The sequence below is a fragment of the Phacochoerus africanus genome, chromosome 7 (genome assembly GCF_016906955.1).
Source record: "Phacochoerus africanus isolate WHEZ1 chromosome 7, ROS_Pafr_v1, whole genome shotgun sequence".
In the NCBI taxonomy this organism is placed as follows: Eukaryota; Metazoa; Chordata; class Mammalia; order Artiodactyla; family Suidae; genus Phacochoerus; species Phacochoerus africanus.
Window position 1 is genome coordinate 45537858 of NC_062550.1, and position 24655 is coordinate 45562512.

The 24655-nt window shown below is 39.0% G+C and overlaps 1 protein-coding gene across 6 annotated transcripts in view; it reads right to left on the minus strand.

The window, feature by feature from the left end:
• Positions 1-24655, minus strand: part of FGD4 (FYVE, RhoGEF and PH domain containing 4) — a 190253-nt gene that overhangs the window by 16133 nt on the left and 149465 nt on the right. For 5 of the 6 annotated variants that reach the window (XM_047787251.1, XM_047787255.1, XM_047787254.1 and 2 more), the window contains 6 exons: positions 12731-12820; positions 9778-9923; positions 9181-9337; positions 5559-5697; positions 3169-3227; positions 2694-2840 (listed from right to left, as the gene is read on the minus strand). In XM_047787251.1, the coding sequence (XP_047643207.1) occupies positions 2694-2840; positions 3169-3227; positions 5559-5697; positions 9181-9337; positions 9778-9923; positions 12731-12820 (738 nt within the window). Of the gene's footprint in view, positions 1-2693; positions 2841-3168; positions 3228-5558; positions 5698-9180; positions 9338-9777; positions 9924-12730; positions 12821-24655 lie in introns of those variants that run through there. The other variant, XM_047787256.1, reaches the window with a different exon arrangement.

Here is a 24655-nt window from a genome sequence, read left to right on the forward strand (position 1 = left end):
AACTGGAACAAGATGGGTACTTTTCTCAAAGTCACTACTGTTGTATTCCCCTAAGACCCTTGGCCACCCGTCCTCCAAAGAGCTGCTTAATGTGACTCTGCACTAAGGTATTCAATCTAAAACTATTTCCATAACAATTCTCAAATGTAATAATTAAACCAAGGCAATTGGTTAGACAGAGCTGAAAGTTTAACTGTATAAACTATAACACTAATGTGGAAGAGGGGAAAGGAAAATTACCTAAGCACCTACAAAGAGAGTAAGGACAAAGGGAACACCGATTCCCAGGCATTTTGTCTAGAACAGTATGTTAAGCATGTCTTTGTTTTTTTTCTCCTTTTTTTTGGGCTGCACCTGCAGCATGCTGAAGTTGCCAGGCCAGGGACTGAATGTGCACCACAGCAGTGACAATGCCAGGCCCTTACCTACTAGGCCACTAGCAAACTTCTTAAGCATGTCTTTTTAATCTGGATTTTTGGTCTTTGCTCTCCTGGGGGCTTGCTGACATTGGAAGACTGCCCCTTTCAGGACTACCCAATTCTTGGACAGTAAATGACTCACTTGCAAGCATGACTTTCATATGGAAAGTAACAGATCCAGAGCCCACACCCCAACCACCTCCTCTGTTAAGATCTTACACTCTGGCCTGGTGTTTCTCTTCCTTAAGAACTCTGAGGCTAGTACCAGGCAACAGCTACATGCCCCAGAGCCTAGTGAAATTATTTATTTATTTATGTATTTATTTGTTTTGTTTTGTTTTTTTGCTTTTTAGGGCCATACCCACAGCATATGGAAGTTCCCAGGCTAGGGGTCAAATTGGAGCTATAGCTGCCAGCCTACACCACAGCCACAGTAATGTGGGATCCAAGCCATATATATCTGCGACTTACACCACAGCTCGTGGAGACACTAGATCCCCAACCCACTGAGGGAGGGCAGAGATCGAAACTGCATCCTCATAGATACTAGTTAGATTCATTTCTGCTGCACCACATTGGGAACTCCCTGATGAAATTATTTAAGCTACCAAATTCTGTTTACCCTGCCTTGCCTATTCCTTCTTGCAGAAACTACAATAAAGGCTCTTGCCTACATTTCTGCTTGCTCCCTCTGCCTTCTGACCAACCCTGGCACTTTCTCATGGAGCTCCTCCATGACGTGGCATGCTCCCTCCTTTTGGGATCTGTGAGTATTAACTGTCTTTTCAGTGGCAATCATCTGATGCGTTGTGTACCATACCTACATAATAAAATCCACATTCCAAAATAAATATACCTCTGAACCCTCCCATGACACCACACCTCCCTGATTTACATTTAATTCTCTGTAAAACTTAAAGGTGAAGTTCTTCTATTGAGCTCAAATGAAGATTCTTATGGTTAATCTGGATATTATCCATAAATTATTTAAGTTATTGAGATTTAAGTCACATACCATAAAATCTACCCTTTTAAAATACATAATTCACAGTTTTTATATAGTTATAAATTGTACAACCATCACTACCATCTAACTCCAGAATATTTCATGCCTCTACATGGAAACCCTGTCCCCATTCCCTCCTCCCCACCAGCCCTAGGCAACCACTACTTACTTCCTGACTCTATGCATTCGCCTATTCTCGACATTTCATATAAGTAGAACATCAACAGTGTGACTTTTCGTGAATGGCTTCTTTCAATTTACACAATGTTTTCAAAGTTCTTTCATGTAGCATGTATCAGTATTTTATTTCTTTTTACTGCCAGGTAATATTTCACTGCATGGTTATACTACATTATATGTATCCATTCATCAATTGATGGACATTAAATTTGTTTTAACTTTTGGCCACAATGAATAATTTTGCTATGGATATTCATGTACACAATTTTTTGTAGACATGCTTTCAACTTTCTTGAATTATACAAAAAGAAGAACTGCTGATCATTTGGTGACCAAATGTTCTTTTTAAAAGTGAGAGATACTGAAAACTCTCTGCACGACAATTAGATGCCATAAATTCTCCTTTCAAAGGAGGCTGTAACTAGACAGTAGAAAACACTAAGCCCCCAACAACTTCTAAAGCTAATGAGATGACTGCCTTGCAGTAGAAAAGCCAGACATGAATAACATCCTGAGAGTGTTTCATGTGCCAGTCACTGGACAGCCTTTTTACCAATGTGTCTCTGTTTCTTTGCCTATTATAACAACCACAGTAATAGACAACATTTACTGAGTTATTACTCAATGTTACCTATTGTTACTCATTGTTAGCTACTGTTATGATCATTATCATATCATTAGACACAGAAGGGAACTGTAATTAACAGAGACCAAAATATAATGGTCTTCATGTCTCAGGGAGAGTGATTATATTTTCAGTAAGTCCCAGACCAACTGTCACTTCCAGGAAGTGAAGGAAGGGGCGGGGATTGATTGCAGTGAAAAGGAACTATGCAGCGAACTCATTGTTCACCGTGTGTTTCTGAAGTACATACACAGAAAAATACTTCAAAAAAACACATTTGTATCATTGAAAGAACAAGTTTCATTTACTAAGGACATTCCCTGATGTGGAATCCTGACAGTATTGACTAAACCAGGTTAGATATAATTGCTTTGGTGAGCAAGCAAGCATCCTACTTTCCAAGAAGTATATCACAATGTTTAAGAGTTATTCTTATGTGCCTTGCTCATACTACAAAACTCACTAAGAAAAGGTAGCGTTCTTGTGCTGATGTGTTCCGAGCAGCTAGCTTGAGGATCTGTCCTTCTTTTATTAGTTCGTTTGAAGGATTTACAATGTCTTCTTCTTCTCCCAACATTTCATAAATCTCTAAGAGTTTCTTTAGGTTCTCCTAGGAAATTGAAACAAAACACAGCAAGATCAAATATAAGGAGGTTTCACCTTAGTGGCTCTAGTCAATGACCTTAGCCAAAATGTACACAATTCAGAAGGGATTGGAACTAAGCATAAATTTTGGTATAAAGTATGTCAGTTATGAGCAAATTGAAACCTGGGGAAGAGGGGAGAGGATTATTCCAGATAACATTAAACATTTTATAAACAATCTTTTTTATTCACCTGTATCAATTCATTTTGGCCCCAGATTGTAGATAACATTAGACTATATCATTGGCAATTAACTAACTAGAAGATTCCCATTTCTTCTGAAAACCACTTACCATTTTTCTTATTGCACTATTAGAATGGCTTGCTGCTGTAGATATAATTTCAAGTGATTCTAAATAGGAAAAAAGAAGAGTAAATATATTTTGTCCTTACTATGTTACTAGATAACTGAATAGCATACAATATACAATATAATAGGAAGAAATGGAGTTCAAAGATAAAGGTAAAAGCAGGAGCAATTTCTTTTATAAACTGGATACTTTCAAAAGTTCATCTGTAAGAGGATTATTTGGAATTTGCAGGGCATTTTCTCATAAAAAGTCATATACAGTGATTAGGTTCATGGGTATGTTTAATCCATAAGGGATCTTCAAAATAACAAACACCATGTATACTAGCTTGGTACAAGACACTTTGTTAGAAGGTTTTATGTATTTTGTCAATTAATTCTTATGCAATCTTGAATGGAAAGTATATTAACTTCATTTGGCAGGCAAAAGAAGAAGAGAGTGATGTGACGTGGCCACGGTTACACAGCTGATAGTGAAGGGCTATAACAGAGTTTAAGTATTCTGACTCAAAGTCCTACAACATTTCAGCAGTAGTATTTCATTAGTTTTATGAGCAAATTAACCATCAAGCATAATCAGCTGTCTTTGGGAAAGCACACAGTTTTAGCCTCGGGCAGATGAAGGGGCATCTTCTGATACCAATGTTGATGGAGGGTTTTGTTGCTAGGGTAGGTGGTAGCAAGAAATGGGAGTGGGAACTGATATGGGCAAGGTAGGCACTTTGGGACTACAGGTGAAAAGCTGTGGGAGCTGAGGCTTCATGCTGGATCTACCTGAGGAAATGTTCTCAATCCTACATCCTGTCCTGCTCACTTCCTTTCTTTTCTATCTAGTGAATACTTGTTGGGTTAATTCTGTTACCACAACAACCTCATCATTCGGAACTAACTTTTCTGTCTTCTTTGTTCCGCTGGTGAACAAAACACATTTTTGTTGCTTTCCCCTTTACTTTTAGGTCTCTAAAAGTACTTCTGTGATCTCCCTAGAATTTTAGTGTAAGTAGGAATGGGAAACATTACACAACACCCTATTTTGTTGCTGACTCTTGTTTTTGACATAGGTACCTTAGCAGACGTCAAATTCTTTCAGTACAGAAGAAATGGAATTTTTATTTACATTTTGGAGAACTATCCTGATTTGGGCAACTCTGTACATTCTATACAGGACCCAAGGTAGAGGGAGACAAATTAAGATATCCTGAGGCCATTGCCAAGAGACAAGTTTGAGGAGGAGCAATGGTGATCTAACCTATAACCCTACCGCTAGTTTTGCTACTCAAACCAGGCACTCAGACCAGGTGAGTGGAAAGTGGTGATGAAGTGGAAGAAGGCAAGTTAGGATAATTCAAACTGTAGAGGAAGAAAGGGGGGGGGTAAGTTCCTGTGATTCCCCAGTTGACTTGGATGGGTGGAGAAACATCAGAGACAGACAATGCTCAGAAAAAGACCAGTCTCCAAGACCAATGACTGTATTGCGTTCCTCATCTCTCATCAAGGTTCACTTATAATAGCTGACAACAAATTATTAGGTAAAGTAGTAATGTTTTAAGATTGTACACCAGTATTTTTAGTACTTGTTGAATACAAACCAAGTTAAATTTTCATTCTTGACAGTTAATTGACTCTTTTTTTTTGTTATTTTTTTTGGCCATGTCTGCTGCATGCAGAAGTTCCCGAGCCAGGGATGGAACCTGTGCCACGGCAGTGACAATGACGGATCCTCAACCGTCAACAGAGTGCTAGGCCAACAGGGCTCTCTGTTAGTTGATTTTTCAAAAGTACACAAGAAAACAAATTCTTATAGAAACTCTTAAGCCCTAAAAAAAGCCTTTCATTATGATCTAATGAAAAAAATAAAAGATAATGAGTAAAACAGGAATAAAGTTTTCCCAGGGAAAATGTTAATTGACACTTGACAGTACCATTTTCTCTTCTGTCTTAGAATAGATAGAGATCACTTTGCTTGGGTTATTTTTACATAGTAAATGTCACCTTAGTTTTCTTGGTATGCATCAACCTACCTAATTAACCAGCAGCACTAGTAATTCTGAATGGTTGCTTTCTTCCTGTGAGAAGGTAATTGTGTATTGCTATTTTAGATGTCTCCTAAGGCTATAGTTTTATATCTCAGAGTTAATGATTAACGTGAAAATAGAAGAAGAAATGTGATTTGCATTGCCCTAAGCCTGTGATCTGGGCTCAAAAGTGCCTGCCTAATTGAGGTACTGATAACAATTTCCAGCGAGGTTATTTTCTGGCACCAGTATTTTACTAAAATGGCCATGAGACCTATCTCACTTTGGAAGCATAAGGCTGCTTGGCCACCAAGTTATCCCATAACGGAAAGGGGTGGGGATTGGGGGAAGCATTTACTTTTAGCATCATTCCAGTCCAGAGAATCAGGGGGCAGTTTCCTTAGGTAATCCTTAAGGAGCATCTCATACCGGGGAATCCGCTGAACAGGTTCTAGCATGTGATGCTGCAAAGTCAAGTTTCCGCAGATCTTCTGTTTCTGTAATGAGAAAGGTTTTTAAAGAAAGATTTAAAAATTGAGGTAGCCCGTCTAAAAATCCAACGTAATACAGAACTTTCATTAAGGGCAACCATTTTCCCACAAAGTGTGGTCTGTGCATCATCTCCATTAGATACACCTGGGATGCTATTACAAATGGAAATTCTAAACCTCCCACCAATTTATGAAACCACAATCTGAGGCCACGTCCTGGGCATATGCATTTAAAAACACTCTCAATGTTTCCATTAAAGTTTGAGGACCACCAATTTGGTGTAGGAACATAAAGGAAATCAAGCAGAATTTGAAGCAAGAAAATTCCAGATTGATGGCAACCACTTCATTAGTCACTACAAGGGTTTGTAAGGTCACATTATTAAATCACACTCCAGAGATTTTCAAAAGAAGCACCTGTTTAATGAGATTCACTAAGTACAACTACATTAAATGACTTTGGGGTTCAACAGAAACTATTTCATAATAAGGCTACCATAAATGTCATTTCCTTTGAACTTAAAAAGGAGGACTCCACATGTAGAAGAACAACAAGATAAGTAAATTCTTATTTTTCATTAGGTATGGCATTCTTTTCAATTAGAAACCAAACTGTATAAACAGATTTCATTTCTTAGGGCAAAACTGAGTCTATAGCACTTGCTTTCAGTAAGCTGTTAACATGAAAAGAAAGAAAAAAGATTACTTGAAAAATAAGGTGTGTTCTTGTTCGTATTAAACAAAGCAGAAACCGTCTTAAAATATTTACTTATGACCATGATCAGGGCAATGGCAGGGTAAAAAAAAGTTGTATTAAGACGTGATGTTTGCATTCAAAGTAAACAGCTTCACAGAGAATGGACTATTTAACATGAACTCAGGTGAGGGCAGGGTTTAGGCAGGGGAATGAGCAAGACTAGGGGAGCTAGTGCAGGGAGAGGGACCTGGAGAACAAGTCCAAGACAGTGGGGCATGAAACATGTTCAGTGAAAGGGAGCAGCTGAGTTTTGCTGGGAGATAAGATATTTATAGGGAAACAAGAGATGAGGAAGAAAAGGTAACCCGGGGTAATAATGTCAAGCTAGGTTTAGAGTTACTTCATCTAATGCAGGTTTTCATGCAGGGGAATGATATCATTAGATATGAGGTCTATTAAGATTAACCTACTGCAATGTGGCTTTAGGAAGACGTGGTAAAACTAGTTTTTAAGTTATTATCATTACCAGGAAAAAAGTAAAAAGAGCCTGAAATTAGCATGGAAGTGGAAGGCTAATGGCTTTCCTTAACAAAGTGTAAGATACAAATTTTATAAGTTTAGGTGCCTCATTTGATTTTCTCCAACAAGCCTATTGTGTGTGTGTGTGTGTGTGTGTGTGTGTGTGTGTATGTACTGAAAATATTACTGATTCCCTATTTTTTTTTTTTTTTTTGCATAAAGAAACTAAGAGAGTTTTCTAAGATCAAGTTACTAAAAGTGGCAGACTTAGGATCCTAAACTAGGTTAGTTGAGTCTCAGTCTACCACCCCTTTCACAATCCCATGGTTTCCTCATAATACAGAGATGACAGACTTCGCAGGGATAGAATTAAACTATTTGATAAAACACAATAATGACCATTACCACCATCATGCAGTGAGCACTTATTATGCAACAAGCTCCAGGCTAAGCCCCTTGAATACAGTATCTAAGAGGCAAATGAGAACTTACAAAGAATGAGGATGAGTGACAAATCAAAGATAAAAAGCCAAAGGCCAGGTGGAAAAAATGTTTGGGAACTTACAAAGAATGAGGATGAGTGACAAATCAAAGATAAAAAGCCAAAGGCCAGGAAATGGAACATGCTGACTTTTGCTATGACAGAGAGAGGAGACTGGCAAAACCTCTCCTTTAAAAAACAACTTTAGGAGTTCCTGTTGTGGCACCCGACCCCTACTGGTATCCATGAGGATGCAGGTTCAATTCCTGGCCTCGCTGAATGGGTTGGGGATCAGGCATTGCCATGAGCTATGGTGTAGGTGGCAGACGTGGCACAGATCTGGTGTTGCTGTGACTGTGGTGTAGGCCGGCAGCTGTAGCCCTGATTCGACCCCTAGCCTGGGAACCTCCATATGCCACAGGTGCAGCCCTAAAGAGCAAAGAAATAAAAAAATAAAAAATAAACAAAAATTTAAAAATGGATAAAAATGATTTAAAAACAACAACCATTTTAGCACTTTGGAAACTTACCAAAGGTACACAACAATCTGAAAAGTGTTTGTTTTCAAAGCTGCTGAATGTTGGGTAAGAACAGTAACAATTTGTAGTATTCTGGCCTAGGGCTGTACCTATTCTTCCCCCAGCTCAGTTGACAGGAAGGTTCTGTCAGGGTGGGATAGGCTGTGAGGACTGACGTTGAAGAGGGCTTCTGTGATTTAGAGTGGAGAACAACGCACGTGCCCAGCAACACTGTCAGTGGACGTGATGATCTCGGAAGTGGGCAAGTGAGGAGAACCAATGTGATGTCCAATGTGACTGTACAATCGTTTTCTTGGCTGGGGCTATGTGAATAATCAACAGAGATGGAAAAAAGCCCAGACCAGCTAGTCTCCTGGCCACCCTGAGGTTGTGGAGATACAGACAGGAGATGTGAAAGGGCCCTGGGGACCTGAAAATAGCCTGATCTTTAAATATGTGCTCCCCTTCACAGATGGGGCCATTGGCAAGAAGAGAGGGTTACTGGATTGAGGTAAAGTACCTGTGTTCAATTACTGATCTTGAACTTACACAGATATAGCAGCAATCTCTATAGAGCCAGGATCACATACAATATCCAAAAAAAAAAAAAAACTGAGTAGAGACCTTAGTGGTTACACACCAGAGGAGAAAAAGAGTTTACAAATATAGTCTAAGCAAGTTCATAAAGGAACTACAACCACTCTCAGTAGGGAAAATCTGAATCCTTGCCACAACAGGTTATCTATAATGTCCAATATGCAGCCAAAAAATTGATATAGTCACATAAATAATAAAGTATTAATGTAAAATGAAGAAAAAAGGCAGTCAAATAAAATTGTCTCTGAGTGAACTCAGAGATTGAATGTAGCAGATGAAGACTCTCCTGGGCCTCAAAAGCAAATGGAGAATTATTGTTTGGTATATGGCATGTGCTAAATAAAAAATTTTAACTTTGCAGAGATGATTTCTGCATGGTTTAGAGTAGAATAGAATTTGGCTAGGTGTCTCAGATCTCTCCATCTAAATTTTAGATTTTTTTAAATGATTTTTAAATTTTTTCCATTATAGTTGATTTACAGTGTTCTGTCAATTTCTACTGCACAGCAAAGTGACCCAGTCATACATATATTCCCACATTATCCTCCATCATGTTCCACCACAAATGACTAGATACAGTTCCCTAGGCTGTACAGCAGTAAATTTTAGATCTTGAAGGCCGTATGCTTTGTATAGAGAAAGTAATTTATAGCCTTGAACAAAAAGAGTCCTATTACCTGAATTTCTTCAACTACTGACTTGAACTGGGGAATACGCTCTGTCATGTTTTTAACCAATTCCATTGCATTATCAAACCCCTTCACATATTCTCCATACATCTTAAGGAATGGTGCCAATTTCTGAAGGATGTCACCAATTCTAGGAGTCGTTTCCCTGTATGAAATGTAGAAACAAGTCGTTAAAGTTTCTTACAGAATGAGTGAATTAACAGGACTCCAAATGAAGTTATCACTTTCTATACACAGCCTGTGTTTTATCAGATCCATTCTGCTGTGAGATTGACAGAGAGTGAAAAAGCACCTTTTTAAATAGGAATGACACAGAGAGAGATGCTATGGAATTCTTAAAGCTCCAGATTACCCCTCATATCTTGTCTCCACTAATCAAAAGATAGTTTGGAAAGCAGAGGTAAAATCCTTTTCAACTAAAGCCGAAAATGTACCACAATGTCTATCAGGGGTTTTAACAGGAAACATTTGCATAAGTGTTTGTTTACAGCTCTGTGTAGCATTATTATTTCAATTTAACCGCTGAATAACACAGCATCTACTGTGACTGCCATAGCTATATTATTTGCTATTTACTTCTCTTACCATTCTTGCATTCTCTTCTCCAGCTCTGGCAATAGGAATTTACTATGGAAGGCATTTATTGATGAAATATTAGAAAAGATTTTATTCACCATCTCTGCTGGAAATGAGCCTCGATTTGCTTCTTCCAATAGTTTGCTGTAAAATACCTGAATAAGAGAAAAAGTAAACATTACTTCAAATTTATTAGTTAACCACCTAGCACTCACTGTGCTAGGCGCATAACGGGCTCTTAGTAACTTTTTGTTGACTAAATGTAAAAGTTCATGATTCAAGAAATCAATCAAGGAGTTTCCACCATGGCTCAGTGGAAACGAATCTGACGAGTATCCATGGGGATGCATGTTTACTATCTGGCCTTGTTCAGTGGGTTAAGGATTCGGTGTTGCCATGAGCTGTGGTGTAGGTCACAGACTCAGCTTGGATCTGGCGTTGCTGTGCCTGTGGTGTAGGTTGGTGGCTACAGCTCTGATTCAACCCCTAGCCTAGGAACCTCGGTATACCATAGGTGCAGCCCTAAAAAGGCAAAGAAAGAAAAATCAATTTTGAAATGGAGAAGTAAGAATATGCTTTGAGAAGAACTAAGAATTAAAATTAGGAAACTTTAACCTAGGCTGTGCCTCTATCTGTAGAATGCTAATCTTTTCTGTTCCAGAGAATTTCCAATTCAGGTTAACAGGATTTACCCTTCCTAACCATAAGGAGAGTTAAGAGATATGGAAAATTATATACACACACAGTAATTGTGGTATTTTTACTCCTCTTTATGTTTTGAATGACTTCTATGGCTCTTATTACATATTGCCCTTTATTGTGATTTGCTGGCATGAATCTCATTTTCCCTTTAAGACTGTACACTCCTTGGGGAAGGAAAACATTATGATTTAGTTCTCACAGTAGAACAGGTGCTTAATAAATATGTGTTCAATTCATGAACAAAAGAATATTTCAGTTCTCAGATGTCTCCCTGCTTTTTAGTTAAAAAATAATGCAAGGTAACTTACAACATAGAAATGAGGATAAAAAGATGTTCTCTTGTACATAATAACAGGTATCTTCTTTTTTTTTTTTTGTTTGTGTGCTTTTTAGGGCTGCAGCTGTGGCATATGGAAGTTCCCAGGCTAGGGGTTGAATCAGAGCTGCAGCTGCTGGCCTACACCACAACTATAGCAATGCCACATCCGAGCCACGTCTGTGACCTACACCACAGCTCACAGCAACACTGGATCCTTAACCCATTGAGCAAGGCCAGGGATCAAACCCACATCCTCATGGATACTAGTTGGGTTTGTAAATGCTAAGTCACAATGGGAACTCCCATAATAACAGATATCTTAAAGGTAGTAAAAAAAAATTGGGGGGGGGCACAGTCTTTAAGGCCTTAGCCTGTTGTGTCCCTCTTTTGCCTTGCAAAGCTTTATGATATTTTTTCTCCTTCACCCCCCCCCATTTTTTTTTTCCCCCCAGTCTTAGCTCTACTCCAGTAGGGCTACTATACCTCTTAACTGTCATTCTTTATATATAGGCAGAGGGAGGTGTGTTCTTTCATAATGTCCAGATGGTTGTTTATTTTCTAAATTCACCTCCACTGCATTTTCTTGGGAGGCAAAAGAATACAAAATTATGTTCTTAGAGACTACAACAGGATGTTTTAGTAATTTAAACTACTGCTGAAAGGTCAGAAACAGTAGCTAACAAGAAAATAAGACTGTGAAGAAAAGAAAAAAAAAGCGTAATTTGATAAGAGGAAACACACACACACACACTTCCACTATGAGAATACCTAATATTTTCAGGTCTGTAATCTCCATGAGGAGAAAAATTATTTTAAAGGCACAAATTAACATGAATTCACTGACTTATGGTGAAATACTTTGGAAAGTATCTGAGTTACAAACTCATAATCTCAAAGAACACAAGCCTTGGAGTTCCATGGTGGCTCAGCAGGTTAGGGATCAGCATTGCCACTGCTGTGGAGCAGGGTTGGTCTGTGGTCTGGGAACTTTGCCACAGGTTCGGGTTCCAGTTTTCCAACTGCAATAGTGGGACAAGTCTTTGCACAAGTAACACCCAAACATGGCAACTTTCTATTCTATTAGTAGAAGATGAGTCTCTATTAGCAGACATCTACCAAATTATCTTGATTTTTTTTATCACTGAAATAGGATTAAGAGGCCATTGTGTATAACAATGATACATTATAAAACTTTCTTGGCAAATGCATATGTAAGATGACACTCAAGGCTCCATGATGAAAGTATAAAATGTGATTCACGGAGTTCCTGTCATGGCTCAGTGGTTAAAGAATCCGACTAGGAACCATGAGGTTGTGGGTTTGATCCCTGGCCTTGCTCAGTGGGTTAAGGATCTGGCTCCGATTCGACCCCTAGCCTGGGAACCGCCATGTGCCGAGGGAGCGGCTCAAGAAATGGCAAAAAGGCCAAAAAAAAAGTGATTCACATATTCAACAAGTATTTATACCAGGAACTGCTTCTAATGTTTCATACAAGGCTGAACAAGTGAACTCTCAAACTCCCTTGTGGCCTGTGACTACAGTAATTCAGATCACTCACAAGGGCTTAAGAGTGAGACAGGAATCAGTAATGTATTCATGTCAGTATCAGAATCTATTTAGATCATATAATAGTAACACAGCCCTCAGGAAAACAATAAATGGTCAAGAAACAGAGCAGCGTTTAGGGTTGCAAGACACAAATAAAGACATTGTGTGACTTATACAAAGAGTCCTTCAATTTATTCTTTATGAATTTTAAAACCTTTATACCTAATGAATTCACTAACAGAGCTGAAAATGTTAGAGATTTCCTTGTGGAAGTAGCTTTCACTGGCCAAAAATGACCAGACGCTCCTTGCAGTTTCTAAAACACTTTAATTACTAAGTTAAAATGATGTATAATGCCACAAAATGAAGTAATTTTGAAAGAGAAAATGTTACCTGATCTAAGAGGTCAAGTCGGCTGACGTAAGCTCTTTCCGTAAGCAAAAGCTCATTGGCTATTTTGTGAAGTTTTTGCTCATCGGTCTCCTAAAAATAGAATAGACAGTCACATATTAGGTAAGAAAGCTTGGACAATACTTCTTTCTTTTTTTTTTTTTTTTTCATTTTCCCACTGTACAGCAAGGGGATCAAGTTATCCTTACATGTATACATTACAATTACGTTTTTTCCCCCACCCTTTCTTCTGTTGCAACGTGAGTATCTAGACAAAGTTCTCAATGCTATTCAGCAGGGTCTCCTTGTAAATCTCTTCTAAGTTGTGTCTGATAAGCCCAAGCTCCCGATCCCTCCCACTCCCTCCCCCTCCCATCAGGCAGCCACAAGTCTTTTCTCCAAGTCTATGATTTTCTTTTCTGAGGAGATGTTCATTTGTGCTGGATATTAGATTCCAGTGATATCATATGGTATTTGTCTTTGTCTTTCTGGTTCATTTCACTCAGTATGAGATTCTCAAGTAATAAGCAGTACCAAATGTTTTCGTGAAAACAGTTTTCTTAAGCTTCTCAAGAGCTTGATTCCTTTCGGTCATCAAGGAACAGCCAACCAGAAATGAGCATATTTAAAAACAAGCAGTCTGCTAGATTTAGTCTATAAAGACTTTAAGTTATAACTTCTTTGGTCTTTGTAGCAATTAGCACGCTCGTCTATCTTTCCTTGAAACATCTTTGTTTTTTTACTTTTCCTCATTTCCCCCCCATTTCTCTCGGGCTACTCCTTGCACATGATTCTATCTCTCTCAAAGATCTTGTTTAATTATTAGCTCTGTGCACAGAACTTTTTGCCTTAAACTTTTTTTTTTATTATGGAAAATTTCAATCATATACAAAAGAAGAGTTGAAAGAATAGTAAAATGAACTGCATGTCCATCACAGAGATTCCATTTCTATGTGTTGGCTATATTATTTTAAATTAAATCTGTACTTTATTATTTCCTATTTATATTTATGTAATCCTTAAATATACTTGTATAACCTTGCTAGTGCCATGAGGATGGGAACGCTGTCTCCTTGTTAACTGCTCATCTCTAGTGTCTATTACAGTGCTTCAGTAAAACATTGGCACTCAATAAAATACCACTGAATGAATGAATGAGCAGCAGTCTCACATGCCTAACTACTGCTGGACATTTATTATCACTTTGACATGCTGTCCTCCTAAGACCAAACTCATCTTTTCTATAAAATCTCTATCCTACCACCACCCCTGAACCTGACCATCCTGGCAATGGTTCCATCCCTTTCTAGTTAGCTGACCTGAATTACTTTAAGCTTAGTTCCCTACCACAAGATCCAGCCAGCCACCAACTCCTGCTCAAGACATTCTGTCTTTAGCATCCATCCTTTAAGTTCTCCTCACTGCCTGCCTGGTTTGCTCATACTTAACCTCAAGCCCAGACCAATCAACTGTTGCCCAATGACCTGACTTCATTATTATTATTATTATTATTATTATTGGCTCTAATCTGCCTTGAACATTGCTGGGTAAGGAATCTTTCCAAAACTTTGCTCTGCCTAGCTAATCCTATTTCCCATAAGGGGGGAAACAAAAAATCTTCCAATAATCCTCCTCTCCCTGACTGGATAAGATCCAGACTCTGTATATACCATTCAGGGTTTTCAAATCTCTGTTTACTTCCTCAGAGTTCTCAGTGTATCTTTACAGAAACCTTTCCCTCTAAACACATTGACCTATCTACCTTCAAACACATCCCTGACCATCACCAAGCCTTCCTTCTTTCTAGTCTCTCTGGCTGGCATATGCTCTTGCTGTACCTCTCTAGGTACTTAAGACTTATTTATGTTCCTTTCAATGGCCTCCTAAATTTCCATCCCTGGTCCATGGGCCTTCTTCAACTATCCAAAGCCCTTGGGCTTGGTCCTATGAAAATGTGCTTTAGACTTTGTACCTAAACATCTTTTTATTTAGAAATTTCTCCCTGGTTATTTCACTGACATACTCTTTTCATTCTAGGAGTGTATGAAGTATAATAAGGGTTTAGTAAAAACTTTAGTATCAAAGCAGACCAAAGTATATTTTAAACCAGTGTCTAATCTATGTAAATGCTACATTTTAAAATGTGCACAAAATGCTATTAAGCTGTATGAATGCTTCATTGTGTTAAACATACATGACATCTACTTTATGTTTTACATGTAATACATGTTTTAAATGCAGAAAGTTATCATGTTGCTTCTTACAGAATCACTGAAGTGAGGTATTTTTATGTGAAGTCTTTAGGCTAAAGAAACACAATACTGTTTAAATAATTTGTGGTTTCGGAAATACTGAACTAAGAACTATGTAGTAATCAAATCCCACAGTCAGTCAAGATTTTGGTTTAATGTAGTAAACTCAGAGTAAAGTACTAGCATTGTTGCTTGCCTGCCTGTCATCCTCTCCCCCCATCTCTGAATAGTATCCTTATTTGGTTAATGTGTCTACCCTATGACTATGTAGCCTTTCCTTTGGGGAAAGTGACCTTATCCACAGATCTAAAGGGGACCCCTGAATGGCGTCACAGTCAAGAGTACACAGCGATTGGTTCAGAAGCCAATGAGACATGAGGGAATATGCACTGGTGGCTTCAGAAAAGGAGGCTCCCTACCCTTAAGGAAGAACCATTGAAAAAGAGATCTCTTTGCTGCTCCGTTTAAATGTGGGTGCACACAGGCTTCAGTGCTTTGAGCAGCCATCCCATAACCACAGGCATAAAGCCAATAAACGTCCTTGTTGTTTAAGCCAAGTTGAGTAATTTGGTGTTATTTGTAGCATCCTGATTAAACACTAAGAAACATATGCAGTATAGTCCATGAAACTGATGAACTTTCAAGTAATTTTTAGACAATTACTATTTACAGAGAAGAAAGTAAAATATTTAACAAACTTTCAATGTCACTTTCAAAGCTGTAATAAAGTATAATAAGTAAGTACATGAGAACTCTATCACCATTTCAGAAAAAGTGATATGCTACACGTTCACAGGAAATACTGACCTGTCCCAACACTATAGCCATTTGTTTGAGTTTTGTTAAGCCAGACTTACTGAGCTATAATTACAAATGGTACCATTCGCCCTTTGGGGTATAGTTCTAGGAGTTTTGACAAATACAATCATGTCACTACTACCACAATTAAGATACGGAACTTTTCCACTGAAACTTTTCTTAGGTATGCAGTCAATCCCACTCCTCTTCTACCACCAGGTTCTGGTATTTGCTGATCTGGCCTGTCCCAGAACGTCACGTACATGAAATCACACAGTATTTGCCTTTTGAGTCTTGATTCTTTCACTTATCAAAATGTGTCTGAGATGCATCCATGTTTTTATTAGTATTAGCAGCTTGTTCTTTTCAAGCCCTTTATTTTATTCTAATAGTAGCGATACATCTTTCTGACCCGCTATATTTTTTTGTGTGTTCTCATTCTAGTTCTGAGAAATATCTTTAATGAAAATGATCCAGCAGAATCTGTGCCATGATAAAATAATACATCTTTTATGCGTCAGGGAATTCATCAACCAACAGGTCATACTGTCTATTATTGCTACACAATGAAGTCACCCCTGAGGTTTTCCACATCCTATGGGATCTTAAATAGGAAGCTTATAAGAAACAATCCTTTTGCTGACTACAGATCATACTTTAGCTGAACGTGGCAAATTGTGGGTATCCTGGTCATATTTTGCCAAAATCCAAGGGGATGCCAGCAGTTATTAATAAAAGCTATATTCCTTCCACACAGATGGTCTAACATTAGGTCCCTGACCTTGCAAAAACCAACACAAAGATTAGCAAAAGTAAACTTGCTGACACATGGTTTAATCACTCATACGTAAGGTCTGTGAAAAATTACTAGGGATTGTGTGGTGGAAGTGAGACATAATACCATTTAAATGGAGCCTTTCTTTAGGTTAATCACAACAGTAATATCACCATAATAAGAACAACTAACACTTTTTCACTCATTACTTGTTATGTGCCAGACTGTCATAAGCATTTTACACAGATTGACTAGTCCTTACAACATAAAATACTATTATTATTCCTATTTTATACGTAGTGCATGCACACAACAAAACAAAATCCCAGGGCTCAAAGAGGTCGGGAAACTTGCCCCAGGTCACACAGAATGCAACCAAATCAGATTCTAATTATGTAGGAGAGGATGTGATTTTATTACTATTTAGTAAATAGCTGGCTCTCACTCTAACCCCATTTTGCCAACAAAAAACGAGATTGTAATAAGTGCCCAGTGAATAGACTTTACAAAATACCAACTATCCAATTAAAAACGGAATGTGCATTTTGATTTATATACTGATTTTTTTTAACATAAATTCTATTTAAGCCAGATTTTTCAGCATTTTAGTAATAATTATCAGATAGAAAAAATTCAGTCATATTTGATGTAGTAAGAGGATGGCTTCCAAATTTTAAAAATTAGTTTAGAAGTTCCCGTCATAGTACAGTGGAAATGAACCCAACTAGTATGCATGAGAATGAGGGTTCAATTCCTGGCCTCACTCAGTGGGTTAAGGATCCAGCATTGCCGTGAGCTGTGGGGTAGGTTGCAGACACGGCTCGGATCTGGCTGTGGCTGTAGTGTAGGCTGGCAGCTGTAGCTCCGATTTGACTCCTAGCCTGGGAACTTCCATATGCCGCAGGTGCGGTTCTAAAAAAGCAAAAATAAAATAAAATAAAAGTAAAAATAAAAATTAGCTTAGTTTCTGAAACTTATCTATGAGTACATTTAGGGAGAAATATATGAAGGGAGAAATATATTAGAGCCCTGCAAGCACAGGGCTCTAATACTCTCAGAATTATGTTTAAATAATGGACTAAGTAGTTTTAAAATTCCTGGTACACTGTAGCCCAATTTTTTCAAAATATTTTTTTGGCCATGCCAGCAGCATGCGGAAGCTCCTAAATCACAGCAATGACCACACTGGATCACTAACCACTAGGCCACCAGGGAACTTCCTGCTATTTTTTTAAATAGCACTTTACCAAGAAGTCATTTTTTAAAAATTCTTTGGAAAACAATAATGATTACACAATACTAATTTGATGAGTAATCCCATTTGATTTTTTCTGAAACCTAAAACATAGGCTTGACTTTTCAAAATTACAAATACGCTATTTAAACAAATTTTACTTTTGATATTCCTCTATAAAATAGAGGGATTGGTTTTCTTTATATTTTTCTTGCAAATATACACTATATTGAAAGCTGATTCTCAGAGCATTACCTCAAACAAAAACACTATAGAGTTTACCGAAACTGCCAAAATTGAAAAAGTAAGACATACTCCTCTTATAATAATAGACACACAATTTACTTTTCTCTGCTGCTCTTTGCTTAATGCATTCCTAGGCTATTACCATGAACCTTCACACCTCCAGTGACCTTTTTGTAGAGCTCTGCTCCATTTTCACTAGGCATGGGGTCAGCCTACTTATTAGCCACTGTACCCACTGGCACATGAATGTGCTGTGGTGTAAGTTCTGCCTCCTTTCTTGCAGATGTCACCAGCTCCTGCAGCTCTTTTCAGACTTTTTGGCATGACTCTTCCACATGGCAGGAGCCAGGACAAAGAGCAGCTCACAGGGTTCATTACTTGGATAGGCAGAAAATGCTTGTGTGGAGCCAGCAATTCACTCTTCAGAATCTTAGTGCCATACGCCCTGCCACATGCCTCAAAACCACCAAGTAGGGGAGGAGATGTTTTGAAGAGTTTCACAAATGCCAATGAGCAATTGTTTCCTGAAAGATGCTTTAAGGGCAAGATCATAAGCTATTTAAAAATGAATCGGATACTGATATGCTTTATAACTCTTCAATACATGTTCTCATGTGATTTCATTTTAAGCAGGAGGTTTTTTTTTTTTCTAAAAACATTGAATCAAAACAATCAAAAGTTCTCACAGCCTTCTCCATATGTATATTTATAACACATTCCCTATGTTATATTAAAACAATATATCTATAAGGTTATCAGATTTTTATCGGACTAGAGTAGATGTTTCGTGGCCCTGAGGAATTTCTACCCAAATCTGTCATTGGTTGATTATATTCTCCCATGGAAAAGGAAGATGTGGCTTTTTATAGATACACATGTCTCTACATTCCCTGAAGTCCATTCCCTCACAACAAGATGAGTCATTTTAGGAAATAAATACTTGATTTTGTACCGTAATTCATGAGATGCATCTACATTTTGATCTGTCATTTTAAATGTATTTCCAGACATTAAAGATTTCCAAATCTTTAATGTGGCTCCAGGTGATAATTTAAAATTAGATCACAATGCTGTTTAAATGTCACATAATTGGTCTATCATTTCAAAATTCATGTTAAAATCTTGTGTTAGACAACTTTATTCCAGAATTCTTTCTCACAATACTGAAAGGCAAGGTAATCGAGGTTAAGTTATTACAAGTGAGAGACAGGGACAACTCCCACTATTAAATTTACTGGTATTGGCACTGTTCTATGTTCTTCCCATGAATTATCTAATGTAATCCTCTTACTACTCTCCTGAAGCGGGAGCCACATCCCCTCATTTAACAGGTAAGGAAGCTGTGTCGCAATGAGGCTGGGTAACCTGCCCAAAAGTCATCCAGCTAGTAGGTGGTTGAGCCAGGATTCAATCTGGGTCTGTGAAAACAAAGTTCTTATTCTGCTACCACCTTTTAACTAAGAGAACTCCCCTGGATCTGGGGAAGAGGAAAATGAGAAGGTAAGGAAATAAAACACAGATTTTGAGTTCAGTTAAGATCATGTAATAACGCCATAAGTAAGGTACATAGTCTCAGAGAAGATTTGTAATCATCAAGAAATTTATCATCAGGTTCACCTTACAAGAAAAAGAGAATACTCACTATGACATGAGGTATCATTCCTTTCCCAGCCTCATCATATAGTGTCACAAGCATAAACAGTCTGTTACTTTAACATGATCCTTCAGGAACTTTGGGAGCAAAATCCAAGCCTAATTGTGACTAGCACCAATATTTTTCCAATCTATGTCCTCCACGCTATTTATCCAATTCAAAAGAGGAAAACAGGCAAGTGAGAGGTTTTAATCTGAAGATTTAAGTTATATCCTTTTGAGAGGTTGGGGAGGAGGGAGAAACTGAGTTTGCACCGAGGTGGACATTTGGTTACTTATACAAGATCAGACATGAAGTAAGTAGTAGCAGAGAGAGAAGAACTGTACTTTTCTTACACCCAATTTAGCATATATTATACTAAACTGTCCTCTGGGGTTAGCAGAAGTTAAAGATCAGACACCAAGAAAATATAATATATATGCATAATCAACAATTAAATTAACCTATCCCAAGCCTAGGAAGAATATCACGGCAATTAGATCACATAAATATTTCTGTGATCATTCCCTGGAGTTAAAACCTTATACCTATTAGTGAGCGCTTTACGTGGTAATATCCTATGGGTCTTCAAGTAGGAGAAACAAACATAGCAAACCCAAGTTAAAAGGCACGAGGCATGTAAACTTATCTCTGTGCATTCTACAAGGGGGCACCTCAGTTTAAAATAGAACCAAGAGTGGGAGTTCCCGTTGTAGCTCAGCACGTTAAGAACCCAACATAGTGTCCATGAAGATGTAGGTTCGATCTCTGGCCTTGCTCAGTGGGTTGAGGATCTGGTGTTGCTGCAAGCTGTGGTGTAGATCACAGACGGGGCTCCGACCCAGTGCTGCTGTGGCTGTGGTGTAGGCCAGCAGCTGCAGCTCCACTGTGACCCCTAGCCTGGGAACTTCTATATGCCACGAGTACAAAGAGTCAGGAGAGATGCTGGGATCTCCAGCAGGGAAGATTTGTTGAATTTGGGTCTATTAAGGGACATTTTAGGTCATGAGTCTATTCATCTAGATTTACAAATTTTATGTTTTATTTAACAAACACAGCTCACATTGTTTCAGGGCACTGTTCTATGTACTTTATAACTATAACTGATCTACCTACAATGTTATGTAACAATGTTATGAGGTAGGTAATTATTACCTCCATTTAACAGATGAGGAAACTGAGGTACAGCGAGGTTTAAGTGACTTGTTCAAGGTCACATAGCTGATAAGTAGCTGAGCTGGGATGCAAACCTAGAGACTGTGGCTCTTGAGCCTGTCTTCCTGACCACTAGTTTATGCTCTGTTGCTCTCTGTTTTGTATTTGCTTTTTCTAAGCCACTTACAATAACCACTATGTTTTCAAGATCTGACATTTCCATTTCTCTCACACCCACGCTAAACTGGATTTTTTTGTTCACTGTGACCTCCAAGCACCTGATTTTCCTAAAACTTCCTGGTTCGTATCAATATTTGGTTAAGCCCAATCCCTGACTCTGTTATCCTGCTGTTCCCCTGGCACTGTGGAATTGCTGATCCCACTCCAAGTCTGCATTTTCTTTTTCTTGAGTCCCAGGCCACTCAGCAATGCTGGAGAGACTACTGGTTGGTCCCACTATCTTCGGCCTGGGCCCTTGAAATCTTGGTCACAGGGTACAACAAGGGCTAATCTTCTCCACTGTCTTCAAACTCAAAGTCCCCCCACTGGAGGATATTCCACCGGCCTCTACGGGGTCTAATCGACACACCTAGCACCAACCTCTAGGCAGTGGTTTCCAAGGACCTCACTCCGTGAATTCCAGACTCTGACTTCTCCATTTCTGCTAACAGAGGTAATTCATCTTTTCAGCCATGCTCCAAACTTTGGCTTTATCTTTGAGCTTTCCTATCCCCTTTACCTCATGATATTTTAAGTAAATTGTCATTTATTTACCTTTTTTGAGATTTAAAAAAACTAATTTATAGCTGATTTACAGTATGTCAATTTCTGCTGTACAGCAAATTGACTCAGTCAGACATATATACACATTCTTTTTCTCATACTATCTTCCATCATGTTCTGTTCCAACAGACTGGATACAGTTCCCTGTGCTCTACAGTAGGACCTTATTGCTTGTGCGTTCTAAATGTAATAGTCTGCATCTATTAACCCCAAACTCTAAGTCCTCATTCATTTATATTTACTGTCCTTCTCAACTGCTAGCTTCTTCTCTGAATTCACAACAGGGCCTTGCATAGTATATGTGCCGTATAGATTCATTCAATTTACCTGGAACACCTGGGTTAACTGAGCTAGTTAGCTATAATGTCCCAGTAAAGGCCTAGGTCTCCAGGTTAACTCTTAGCTCCACATTCTAAGTGGTGACTGCCCCTATAAGCCTACCAATTCACCCATCCCCACTCTCTCAGGCCTAGTGGTTCTCATGACACCGCCCTTTCTTTCTCCTCTTGGACAAATCACTAAGTTCCCCTTTTGATTGTGCTCATGCTTCCTGGGGTGTAATGCTTGGCCTTCTTCCTGTTCCTACAGGTTCGTTCTATTTTGGCAATTTTAAATACACCCTTGCGTACACCCTCTTTCCTGAGCTCTGGATCCATATTTCACCTGTCTTGCAGGTGCCATAAACAGAGTACCCCAATCAGCAACTCCACTCCCTCTCCTCCTTCCAAGCAGTTCCCTTCCTTGCTGTCTGCCATCTCAATTATGGCATCTCAATTCATTACCGTGTTAGGAAGCCAAGGCTGGAAGAGTTATATTAAAGTGCTATGTCTTACTTAGGTCACCTAGTTGAGAAATGTTGGGGTTGGAATTTGAACTCAGTTCTTTTCATTCTAAAGCCTTTATCCTTAACCCATAACCCTATAATGTCTCCAGAATATTCCATTTTTGCTTTAGATATCTTTACCTGGACATCCCAGAAGTCCTTATACATTCATTCTAAATCCAAGCAATTTTTGCCCCCTCAAAAACGTGCTTCTTTCTATTCTCTTGCAGTTCAGTAACTGGTACACCATCTGCCACTTCATCCAAGCTAGGAATTGAACATGACTCATTCCGTACATCCAGTCACACAGTCCTCAGAAATCTCTCTTCCTCGTCCTAACCCTCTGCTGTGCCCAGAACCGCATCCTCTCACACCTGGCCTACAGACAGTTGCTTACTAACTATGCACCCTGCTCCATCTGTTTTTCCTTTTATCTGACTCATTTTTCAAAAACCCACAGATGTATAATCATGTCATTTCCATGCTTTAATTAAGTGCCTCTGAGGCCAGATAGTATTAAGCTTATGGAAAGTTTCAAATCACATGGGAAAATACCTATATTTAATCCTACAAAACAGGATACAGGATGACCATACATTATGCTATTGAATATGTTTTTTTTTTAATCAATTGAGAAAAACAAGCTGGAATGTCAGATATCAAAGCAGTTCTCTCAGGGTGGTGGAGCCAATGAGTTATTTTGTATTCTCTACGCTTTGCTGCATTTTCTTGATTTTCTATGAGGATTATGCATTTTTTAAAGATCTCCATTGCTTTCAGAAGAAAAAAAAAATAAAATAAAACCTAGGCACACAAACCCACTGCAATTTGTCCTTAGCTTATATATATATATATATATATACACATATACATATACACATATATATACATATATATACATATATATACACATATATATACGTATATATATATTTTTTTTTGTCTTTTTGCTATTTCTTGGGCCCCTGCCGCGGCATAAGAAGGTTCCCAGGCTAGGGGTCGAATCGGAGCTGTATCCGCCAGCCTACGCCAGAGCCACAGCAACGAGGGATCCGAGCCGCATCTGCAACCTACACCACAGCTCACAGCAACACCAGATTCTTAACCCACTGAGCAAGGCCAGGGACCGAACCCGCAACCCCATGGTTCCTAGTCGGATTCCTTAACCACTGCGCCACGATGGGAACTCCAGCTTATATTTTCCTTTTAAGGGTACTGTTCTACCCCATGCTCATTTCTCTAATCCTTCTGGCCTCTGTTTACCCCTAAAGATGGCATCTACCCTCTTGTTTCTACCTCCCACACCTGCCTTCAGCCTAGATACACTCCTCTGCCCTGCCTTTCTGTTCCTGCCTATTCTGGACCACCAGCTTCTCCCATTCTGTCTTCAAGCCCAATTCTGCTGCTTCTCAGCAGCCTGCCCCTCACCTGCCTTCCTCTAGGCTCAGCTCTCTCCTCATCTGAATTCTCTAAGCACTTAGCCACATCATAGTGATTTTCTTTCTTTTTTCTTTTTTTTTTTTTTTTTTTGGTCTTTTTTCTATTTCTTTGGGCTGCTCCCACGGCATATGGAGGTTCCCAGGCTAGGGGTCGAATCGGAGCTGTAGCTGCTGGCCCACACCAGAGCCACAGCAACTCGGGATCCGAGCCGCGTCTGTGACCTACATCACAGCTCACAGCAACGCCGGATCGTTAACCCACTGAGCAAGGGCAGGGACCGAACCCACAACCTCATGGTTCCTAGTCGGATTCGTTAACCACTGCGCCACGACGGGAACTCCATAGTGATTTTCTTATGTGTCTCTTCCCTCAGTAGACTGAGGCTTTGTGGAGAGGGCTTACCTTGTGCATTTCTGTTTCCAGAACTCAGGAGAGTGGGCCTGAACACTGAATTTTTAAAGTAAACAATAGGAGGTCCCATTGTGGCGCTGTGGAAATGAATCCAGCTAGTATCTATGACAATACTGGTTCAATCCCTGGCCTCACTCAGTGGGCTGGGGATCCGGCATTGCCCTGAGCTGTGGGGTAGGTCACAGAGGCGGCTCAGATCCCACATTGCTGTGGCTGTGGTGTAGGGTGACGGCTACAGCTCCAATTCAACACCTAGCCTGGGAACTTCCATCTGCCCTCGGTGTGGCACTAAAAAGCAAAAAAAAAAAAAGAAAGAAAGTGAACAATAGGTTTTTTTTTTTTTTTAGGTATAGGTTCTCTGTGATTCACTTTTTTTCC